The sequence below is a fragment of the Limulus polyphemus genome, unplaced genomic scaffold (assembly GCF_000517525.1).
Source record: "Limulus polyphemus unplaced genomic scaffold, Limulus_polyphemus-2.1.2 Scaffold3471, whole genome shotgun sequence".
NCBI lineage: Eukaryota > Metazoa > Arthropoda > Merostomata > Xiphosura > Limulidae > Limulus > Limulus polyphemus.
In genome coordinates this window covers 8,293-19,530 of record NW_013669081.1, presented here as the reverse complement: position 1 = coordinate 19,530, position 11,238 = coordinate 8,293, and the positions used below count along the sequence as shown (strand labels likewise).

The window sequence follows — 11,238 nt, the reverse complement described above, 5'->3', positions numbered from 1 at the left end:
CTGGATGATATAACTAATAAAGTTTAAGGGGCGTGGACTGGTCCTATGGTAGAGCTCTGGATTACGAAGCTGGTGAGCAGGGTTCGAATATGGGCGATACCACAAAATATTCCAAGCATCTTAAAATGTGGGTGAGTTAAAGAGTGACAGTCAATCCATTATTATGGATTGTGGGTGGTAGGTGATGCCAGCTGGCTGCGTTCCCTTTGGCTATTATAAAGTATAATTCAGAATTACATTTGTAAGCTTATTAAGTTTTTGGTAATAATATATGTCGAAAATATGATCAACCGAACAGAAATATCTTTTCTATATTCAAAAGTAAACATCTGGTAGTTCGACGTACTTTAGACATATTATGAAACAATTAAATTTCAGGCATCGTAACTCAATCTTACAGTTTTGCTGTATCGATGATTCGCTAATTCAGGTTCTTCGTTATTTTTTGATTCCTAATAAGTTAAACATTTTCATTTTGTTCTCTCTTAAACTTTAATAAAACTGGATATTTAATATGGAAGTCTCTGTCGCCTTGTAACTATATAATAATCTAGTCGCCCTGTAACTATATAATAATCTAGTTGGTTTAAAAAAAGTCTATTTCTTGGAATATGAACGACGTCGCATTATGTATTTTGATTTTGTAGAAACAATATCATGCATTAGAAAAATTATAGTATATTACTGCCGTATCTTCTAAACTCAAAGACAAAAATAGTCGTCCCTTTGATTCAAATTGAATAACGCTTTAGTATAGCATTACAGTCTCATTGTTTCAAATATGCCTGAAGAGATTACTTGAATTAAACTTTATAGATTTATTTCCACCTACAAGATTTGTGAAAATATATACTTGTAGAAACTACTGTGAAAACGTCTACAAACCCTGACGGTATTAGTACTGAAAATTACCATAATTCTATTTCAGGAACATTTTGCTTTACTCATTATTATTATTATTATTTTATCTTAGCGTGATATATTCTAAATAGTGTAAGTCAAGGTTTAATACGAAGAAACCGGAAGGTTATATAAAGACAGAGTGAAAACCACTTAACGAAAAGACGAATGTCATGGTAATTCCAAAGAAAAGATCTTTATTTATGTGAGGCTAAGATAGCTGGATGGTCATTTTTCCATATGTGACCAAAAACACAATATACCATGAAAATGTTTGAACCGTACTGTCCATTTATTATTTTCCTGGCTTCGTGTTCTCTGTCTGGAAGTGAACAAACGATGGCCCCAAAGCTGGAAGAAATTGCCCAAAGCAAGAGGGTGTATACATTTGTGGGGATCTTTACCGAAATGGACGGAGAACTACAATATGAATATCATGTTGTGAAGTCAGCGGTAGACGTCGCTGTTAAGAAAGCGCAAACCATGTATCCTGCTTTACGATTTCGAATAACTTCATACAACAGCTCTTCAAGAAGCATTAACGCCCATGCAGTGGTTCTGGCAGCCAAAGAACACTGCAGTCAGCAAGTTAGTTGTTTCGTTGGGCCTAGTGCTTCACCTGAATTGGAACCTGTGGCAAAAATGGCCGCCTCGTGGAATACGCCGATATGCACTGCGGGAGGAATGGACGTCGAATTCCTGGACAAAAGATTATTTTCTACACTTCTGAGAAACGGCATAATTTTATCACGTCTCGTCCACTTTGTCATGATATACTTTCACGTCTTTGACTGGCATCGAATCGCTGTGTTGTACGACGACACCGACAGGTGGGGCGCGTTAATACAGGAGAGCATGGAGAGCTTCTTGAAGGAAGTTGATCACGAAGTTCGAACATATTTTCAGTCGTTGAAATTCTCTGTAATTTGTTATAAAATCTCGTATAAATATCTCACCCTCTATCTCTCACAACATTACAAACCATATCTTACTTCTCGCAGACTTGTCCAAATCCCACAGCAGACGAGTAAAGTTTGTCTGGAGTTTAGACTGACTAGAGTTAACTGAGTTTAAAAGTTTTAATCTGAGATACAGAGGATAGCAAGATGTAATTAGGTAATTGCTTGTTTTTTCTGCTTACAAATTGTATATATGCAATGTACTGAAAAATACAAAACAATTTTAAATATCTGTACAAGAGAAAAAGTAGCCAACTTTGCGGTCAACCAATCCTTATAGAGGTCTGAAGTTGCCGATGAAGGTCGTTTGGCCTAAATATGTTGGCCCAGCATGGCCAGGTGGTTAGGGCGCTTGATCGTAGTATCACGGTCACGGGTTCGAATCCCCGTCCCACCAAACATGTTCGTCCTTTCAGCCGCGGGGGCGTTATGATGTTACGGTCAATCCCATTATTCGTTGGCAAAAAAAGTAGTCGAAGAGTTGGCGGTGGGTGGTGATGACTAGCTGCCTTCCCTCTAGTCTTTCACTGCTAAATTAGGACGGCTAGCACATATAGATAGCCAACGTGTAGCTTTGCGCGAAGTTCAAAACAAACCAAACCTAAATACGTGAGAGAAAAAGTAACCAACTTTTCGGTCAAACAATCCTTATAGAGGTTTAGAAGTGATTATAACGGGTTTTTTTGGGTCAGCTATATGAGAGAAAGGGTAGTAAACGTTTCGGTCAAACAGCCCTTATGGAGCTCTTGAGTTGTCGATGAAGGTCATTTGAGCTGTTTTATTTTTCGTAGTGCCAAAAAGTCGGTTTTATTATTATTATTTTTTTACTATTAATATACAGTAACACAATTGTCTAAAGAGAAGGTTTATGTTCTATCTTAGATATATTTTTGAACCAATTAATTTGTCAATTTTTGAGATTTTGTAGTTACAGATTGTATATTCAATAAAAAGGTTAGAGTTACAACTTGAACTTTAGACAGTAAACGAAATGAAAGTAAGGTGGAACTTACCGAAATATACTGTCATCCGATCTCAAAAAAAAAAGTCAGTCATTTCCGAAAGATTATTTTTTTCATAAACAAATTTATTTTGCGGATAAAATATAGTTTTTCTAACGATAGTGAAACTTTGTAAAATATAACAAAATTTTGGAAATTTGAACTATGCATTTTTCTTTTCAAGTTTTCATCATTATTGGAACTGGAGAGACAGTCCGAGAGATCTTGTTGGCAGCCTATGATTTGGGAATGGGGAATGGGGAGTATGCATTTTTGAGTGTTGAGCTGTTCAACAACAAGAAAGCCTTTGGAGAATTCACGTGGTACAAGAAAGACGACCCACGGAACAATGTGCGAATCCTTATTAACAGATAAGCAATAATTAGGCTAATTCTACCAGGTAGTGCATCCACTTAAATCAACGACTCTTTAAAAAAAAAGAGCCTTTTTCCTAGTCTCATAAATTCACATTTTTATTGAATGAATTTGTTTGTTTGACGTTTTCTTGTTGTCTAATCAAATTAACCTCTTTTAGGGAATAATCGTGAATTTTATTATATTGTGGTATCGTTTATGACCCGTTAAAGTTACCTACTAGTCATGTTCAAGACTAAATGTGGAAAATCTGTTTATTGCGGCGATATCGTGCATAACCTGTTAAAGTTACCTAGTAGTCATGTTCAAGACTAAATGTGGAAAATTTGTTTATTGCGGCGGTATCGTGCATAACCTGTTAAAGTTACCTAGTCGTCATGTTCAAGACTAAATGTGGAAATTTTGTTGTTGTTTTTTTGGGGGTATTGTGCATAACCTGTTAAAGTTGCCTACTAGTCTTGTTCAAATGATTCATTTAACATGTTCGTACTTTGTAGTTATCTGTATATAATTTCAACACTTATTAAGAATGTTTGTTTGTTGTTGTTTGTTTGTGCTGTCCTTCTGGCTTATAGTAAGTTGTTCTTACATGATGTACTTGTGATAGCAGTCTGAATTTAAGTAGGAATTTTTATTTTACATAAAAAGTACAGTAGCTTTCTGTTCAATTCGTTTATGTTCAATCAATGTTTACGTCTTTATGAACACAACTAAAATTTTAGTTTGCTTTAAATATATTTCTTCGTATATTTAATTCTCTACAGGAGCTTTCATAGGCAATGTGTACGTGGAATATTGCTATCATAATATATACTATGTGTTCAATCATGATGTTAGAAAAACACGTAGGTTCAAGAAGTCTTGATAAAAATGAATAAAAACCCTATAACCCGAGTGCTTTCGAAAGGTGGATCTTTCTTCTTCAGGGGCAAACTGGGGCAAAAACACTGTGTTCAAATTATTCCTACAAGATGCAGTATTTGTCGAGAGTTTTGCAAAACTAATTTGATCTTTACAAAATGTTTAATTTTAGTCAAAACACCAATACGTGGTGCGTATCCGCTACACACTCCTGAAACAGAAGATTTCAAACCCAGCAGGCAACATGTAACTGATGTTCGCTAAGAAGTTATAACTTAACGTTTTTCCTCATGAATCTCGCTATTGATTGTTTATAGGAAGCCCGAAAGATGTATGAATCTCTTCTACTTGTGACGGTTCGAGTACCGACGGGGAAAAAATACACACAGTTTGTCCAAGACGTTATAGAGACATCTAAGGCAGAATTTAACAAACCAGTGGACGAAAGTTTGGTAAGTTGTAGTTTTTACACATTAATGTTAAACAGTATTGTCCGGTGAATATTTCTCGTCAGTAGAGAAACCGTTATTTTCACACTTTGCATTACGTTCTCAACCCCGTACTTACTGTAAAGGTCAAATGACCATACGTTCTCAACCCCGTACTTACTGTAAAGGTCAGATGACCAAATATTAATCTTCTCATTATTAGTAGCCAACTTGATCGCCTAACTCTAGTTTTTAATCAGTTATTACTTTTTAGATACTGTATATCACTTCTGCCGTTTTCAACAAAGTCCTGAAAAGGACTATATTTCATGGTGGTACTGATCAGGATTCGATTATGGATCTCCTTCATAGAAGGTCTAGAGTGCAAGTCTGTGCAGATATTGATGAAGAAATGATCGTATAGACTACTAACTATAAAAACGATTGATATCCGACAGCTACAACCGTACCATGAGTACATAAATACTTAATGGACTGTGTGGCTCTATGTCTATCAAAAACAAATTTTACTTTATTAAAACAAATCGTATCAAATGCATTTCTTAATCTCTATCTTTAAAACTTTGTGAGTAAACAAAGTCTAGTCTATAATGAAGTCACGGCTAATATGATTGGTTTATGTTACCAATGTAAAGACAAAATAATAGAATATTTGTACAGAAGTAAAACAATGTTGGAAATACGGCAGAATCCACTCCTACCTCATCAGGAATGGACATCCTACTCGACACTACCATTTCTTCCAATATACACAAAGGATCATCACGTGCACATAAGAAGCAGTAAAAATGATCATTATCGTGCAACCCATACGCAGATTACTACACAACCCAGATGCATATCACCATACAACCCTAGTTGCAGACCCCTATACAACCCGTGCCGCAGACATTTATACAATTCAAGTGCAGACTTCCGTATAACCAGTGCTCAGATCGCCATATATATCCCATGACAGATCACTATACAACCAGTGCGCAGACATTTATACAATTCACGTGCAGACTACCGTGTAACCAGTGCTCAGATCGCCATATATATCCCATGACAGATCACTATACAACCGGTGCGCAGACATTTATACAATTCAAGTGCAGACTACCATATAACCAGTGCGCAGATCGCCATATATACCCCATGACAGATCACTATACAACCAGTGCGCAGACATTTATACAATTCAAGTGCAGACTACCATATAACCAGTGCGCAGATGGCCATATATATCCCATGACAGATCACCATACAATCCGTGCGCACTAACACAACAGTAAAACACAAGAAACCATTGTAATGAAATGTATGATAAAAGAATAGATTTGATTAACTGAAATACATTGGTTTTAATATGGTGCTACATCTTTTCATTGTATATGTTGAGTAATGATAGATAGAATTTTTTATATTTTCCAGAGTAAAGTGATATAGAACCTGTTTTTACTCCTCGAGAATAGATAATAATTTTAGACACATTAAACGTATACCTTACATAAGAATTATATTAAACTTTTGATCATCAATATTGGTACATTACGTACCCAACATGCTCGCCCTTTCAGCCATGGGGGTGGAGTATATTCTGAGGGCCATTCCCAATATTAGTTGGTCATGAGTTAGCCCACGATTGGCAGTAGGCTGTTTTGATTAGCTACCTTCCATCTAGTCTGTCACATCAAAAATTATGAATGGAAGGAACGGACGGTCCTCGAGTAGCTTTACTCGAATTTAAACTAACAAACAAACACTAAATACCCATAGCTTTTCCATTTGATCACATTTCTTGCCTAATATGGATGCATTTTAGTCCAACTCCTTAACATGATTAACTGACAATCATGCATGTTTAGGGTGCTCGACTCGCAATATGCGGTTCGCGGGCTCGAATCTCCGTCGCAGAACATGCTCGCCCTTTCAAACGTGGGGGCGTTATAATGTGACGGTGAATCCCACTGTTTGTTTATAAAAGAGTAGCCAAAGAGTTGACGGTGGGTAGTGTTGACTAGCTGACTTCCCTTTAGTCTTTCACTGCTAAATTAGGGACGGCTAGCGCAGATAGTCTTCGTGGAGCTTTGCGCGAAATTTAAAAAAAAAAAACACAATGGAGGGTTCAAAGACCTACTTGAATGACGTCACCGCTTGCTGAAGCTGATATTTCAGTCAAAATCACCGTAAAATTACTATTTCAAAATTGCAAAAATAATGAGAGCGTGAATGTTTTATCGCTTATTTCACTGATATTTCATTGCGTATTATCTGTTATGACAAATAATGTATTTTTTTGGTTGGGAAATGTCATTGTTATCGTACCTGATAATGTTATTTTTTCTTTATTGGTTAGGTAAATATCATTATTGTTGTGCCTAATAATGTTATTTTTTCTTTATTGGTTAGGTAAATATCATAGTGTTGTTGTGCCTAATAATGTTATTTTTTCTTTAATGGTTAGGTAAATATCATTATTGTTGTGCCTAATAATGTTATTTTTCTTTATTAGTTAGGTAAATATCATTATTGTTGTGCCTAATAATGTTATTTTTTTCTTTATTGGTTAGGTAAATATCACTATTGTTGTGCCTAATAATGTTATATTTTTCTTTATTGGTTAAGTGAATGTCATAGTGTTGTTGTGCCTAATAATGTTATTGTTTTTTGTTATGTGAAGGTCGTTGCTGCCGTGCCTAATAATGTTATTGTTTTTTGTTATGTGAAGGTCGTTGCTGCCGTGCCTAATAATGTTATTGTCTTTTGTTATGTGAAGGTCGTTGCTGCCGTGCCTCAGAATGTTATTGTTTTTTGTTATTTGAAGGTCGTTGCTGCCGTGCCTAATAATGTTATGTTTTTCTATTTTTCGTTAGGTGAGTATCATTGCTGTGATGCCTAATAAAGCTTTTTTTTTGTTTGTTTGTATAGGTGAATGTCATTGTTGCAGGATTCCACGACTGTGTACTGATGTACGCCGCTGCTCTAAACAAGACTTTGGAGGAGGGAGGAGACCCACGTGATGGATATAATCTGATAAGAAGAATGTGGAACAACACATTCAAAGATGGTAACAAAAATTATAGATAACTTCTTTATCTAAATTAAGATACGGGACTTTTTTCGTGATCACACGTAAACCAGTATCAGTATACGTGATAAAGTTTTAATGACGGTGTTTATATATTAATTATCAACTATAGACTAGAGTTTAGTTAGTAGTAAGTTTCTCGGTTCTCATCTACATAGTTTGTTTGTTTGTTTATGTTACATTAAGTTATCTGCTGTGTCCACCGCGGGAAATCGAATCCCGAATTTTAGCTTTGTAAGATACTTTTTATCAAAACAACCAAACCAGATTTTACAAATTTGACACCAAACATCAAACAGCCTGGATTCAGCGCGGTTTAGACCTAATAAGATGGCGGGAAGTTTTTGTTCGATTATAGCCCATTTATTGAAGAGTGTGGTTTGCAGTTGGTTCAAGACGTTGGTAGAGGATCGAACCTCGTACCAGATTTGTTAAATCAAACTGAGATGCATCTATTGTGTTGAATTATATAAATATGGATAAATAAACATATAGATTATAAAAAAAGCATATGTGTTACGAAACTCTAAGTAATATAACTGCCCTTTAACATCATCTAAAACCTCCACAATCCCTTTTGTATGTACAAAAAATATATGATTGGGTTTCTATATGTTTATAAGTTTAACGGCCCAGTTGGTGTTTAATATAATGTTATTATAAAATATAATCACGTGTTTATAGAAAATAACAGCTTTAAGCTTTGATTGTAAAAGAAAATGCCTAGCAGATACACTTTGTGATACAGTTATTATCCCCACATACAGGTCTGACAGGGGACATCTACATTAACTCAAACGGTGACCGAGAAGCTGACTACACGTTGAATGACCTTGACCCTTCGACTGGGGAGATGAGAGTAAAAAATAGTGTTCCTATTTTATAAAATCAGAAGGAAATGACGGTAGCAATGGTGTCAAATCTTTTAATAGCCACATACCTGGTCACTTTCTTGGTGTTTATTTCATTTCTGGTACCACATATAAAACATTGAGTATAGGCATAGGAACTTAGGCTTAGTTCTTTTACACTTAAATACGTTCACTGGTTTAGCAAGCTATGTTCGTTCAAAATCACTGGTTCCTGGCTATTCCAAAGACCACCTTAAGTAAGTTAATTGAAGTAATTGGGCATATTCTCTAACGTAAAACCTCTGAACCGGAAAGATTCAGATGCCAAACATAGGTGTATGAAAATTTAATTTTCGACTTGTCTTTACATATATTTCCTTATAAATGAAAGTACAGTATATGCATAAATAAACTTTGCGAAAGTCGCTGCCTGTGCGTTCGTGTATGCTTGATATAGAAATATATATATGAACGCTTGAACTTTGATTCTTTGTTCTTCGTTTTCATTATTTAAACATATTTCAACATAAAATAATACTTATTTAGTGTTGTTTTCATCACCAGACGAATCCTAATATTATAGACAAACGGTGAACTATTAGTTGATCCAAAACACGCTCGTGAGTTGGAGGGATACTTCAACACACTCACCCGATCTTGGAAGTTAGTACTTAAAGAAACATGTTTTATATTTTCTCTAGTAAAATTCTGTGTACATGACATGATTCATGTCTCCTTCTTCTAGCCCGTTGCTACATACTTCGGTGCCAAACAAATGTTTGAGAAAATTCCAGGAGTAAAGATCCATTGGCCAGGTGGTTGGACTGGCCCTCCTCCAGACGTTCCACGTTGTGGGTTTACAGGGGATTCAGCTCAATGTAAGCAAGAAGGTATGAAACAACTGTATGTTGGTGTTTTCATTACTAAGATGTATAAGAAACAATATAAATCATTACAGCAATATAACATAGTTATAGTACATTCCTCGTGCTGTTTCCAAGGGATTGTGGAACAGTGGAGTTATTTTGAGATATCTTTTAATCCAGATTGATAAATGATATATCATAGTGTTCTCAAAAAACTACTGTGAAATACTCCAGTTATTTTAGGGCGTTTTATAATGTAGATTTAGAGATGGTATCTCATATTGTTCACGAAATGAAATATCGCAATTGAGTTTTGTAAGATATCTTTTAGTTCAGGATAACATGTGGTCCCTAGTGAGATATGTAAGACGTCTTTTAGTTGGGGGTAACGTGTGATCCCTAGTGAATGTTGTGAGATATCTTTTAGTTAAGAATAACATGTGGTCCCTAGTGAGTTATGTAAGATGTCTTTTAGTTGAGGATAGCGTATGACCCTAGTGAATGTTGTGAGATATCTTTTAGTTCAGGATAACATGTGGTCCCTAGTGAGTTATGTAAGATGTCTTTTAGTTGAGGATAGCGTATGACCCTAGTGAATGTTGTGAGATATCTTTAATTTCAGGGTACCATGTGGTCCCTAGTGAGTTATGTAAGATGCCTTTTAGCTTAGTGTAAAGTGTGGTCCATGTGAACTTTGAACTTTGTAAGATGCCTTTTAGTTAAGGATAACGTATGATTAGTGACCCACTCTATATATATATATATATGTACGGAATTAACATATCCCTTTCATAACTGTGGTTCATTTTCTGGTTATTTATACTCATTATACATATAGTGTTGATATATTTAATTTACAAAAAGTACAAAAACGCCCTATGTGTAATGTTTTAATAAACAATTTTCAGAGCCATTTCCAGTGTATGGCTACATCATGATTATCGCTCTGGTCATCATCCTTATTGTTGTGAGCGCTGGACTTGTGATCTACAGGTAAGAACAGTCTAGTAAACTGTGCATTCTTAACCAATATATTTAGTTACTCAATAAGATAGAAAAAAATATATATAATATTTGGAAAAAAAAGGTTTGTGCACAAGTAAGATAGGTATGATAGTTTTTAATTATAGATACTACTATTCTGAAAATACTTTGAGTATTTCAGTATTTTCGCCTGACGTGTCATTGGATAAGATCGAATATACATCTAACAAAGTTTGTACGTATTTACTTGACTGTGAGGATGAATGGTTGACTTTCTGACCATTAAAAATACTTTTTCAAATAGTTTTGTTAGGAATGCTGACTTTCTAACCATTCAAAGTGCCTTATCACAAAGTTAAGTAAAGGTGTATCATTTCTGGTCATTCAAAGTGCTTTGTAACAAATTAACGTGACGATGGCTGACTTTCTAGCCATTCGAGTGCTCTGTAACAAATATTTTGAGGATGGCTGACTTTCTGACTATTCAAAGTGCTTTGTAACAAAATAACTTGAAGATGGCTGACTTTCTAGCCATTCAGAGTGCTCTGTAACAAATATTTTGAGGATGGCTGACTTTCTGACTATTCAAAGTCTTTGTAACAAATAACTTGAAGATGGCTGACTTTCTAGCCATTCAGAGTGCTCTGTAACAAATATTTTGAGGATGGCTGATTTTGTGACTATTCAAAGTGCTTTGTAACAAAATAACTTGAAGATGGCTGACTTTCTAGGCATTCAGAGTGCTCTGTAACAAATATTTTGAGGATGGCTGACATTGTGACTATTCAAAGTGCCTTGTAACAAATATTTTGAGGATGGCTGACTTTCTGACTATTCAACATGCCTTGTAACAAATATTTTGAGGATGGCTAACTTTCCGGTCATTCAGAGTGTTGTATTAGAAGATTTTATTAATTAGTCT

At 35.3% G+C, this 11,238-nt stretch overlaps 1 protein-coding gene across 1 annotated transcript in view; it reads left to right on the top strand.

Moving 5' to 3' along the window:
* Positions 1-1,239: 1,239 nt before the first annotated feature.
* Positions 1,240-11,238, top strand: part of LOC106469409 (atrial natriuretic peptide receptor 1-like) — a gene marked incomplete at its 3' end in the record, with an annotated part of 14,432 nt that continues 4,433 nt past the window's right edge. The window contains exons 1-7 of the mRNA XM_013929899.1: positions 1,240-1,735; positions 3,045-3,211; positions 4,414-4,548; positions 7,456-7,594; positions 8,383-8,474; positions 9,212-9,356; positions 10,241-10,325. Of these exons, the coding sequence (XP_013785353.1) occupies positions 1,240-1,735; positions 3,045-3,211; positions 4,414-4,548; positions 7,456-7,594; positions 8,383-8,474; positions 9,212-9,356; positions 10,241-10,325 (1,259 nt within the window). The remainder of the gene's footprint in view (positions 1,736-3,044; positions 3,212-4,413; positions 4,549-7,455; positions 7,595-8,382; positions 8,475-9,211; positions 9,357-10,240; positions 10,326-11,238) is intronic.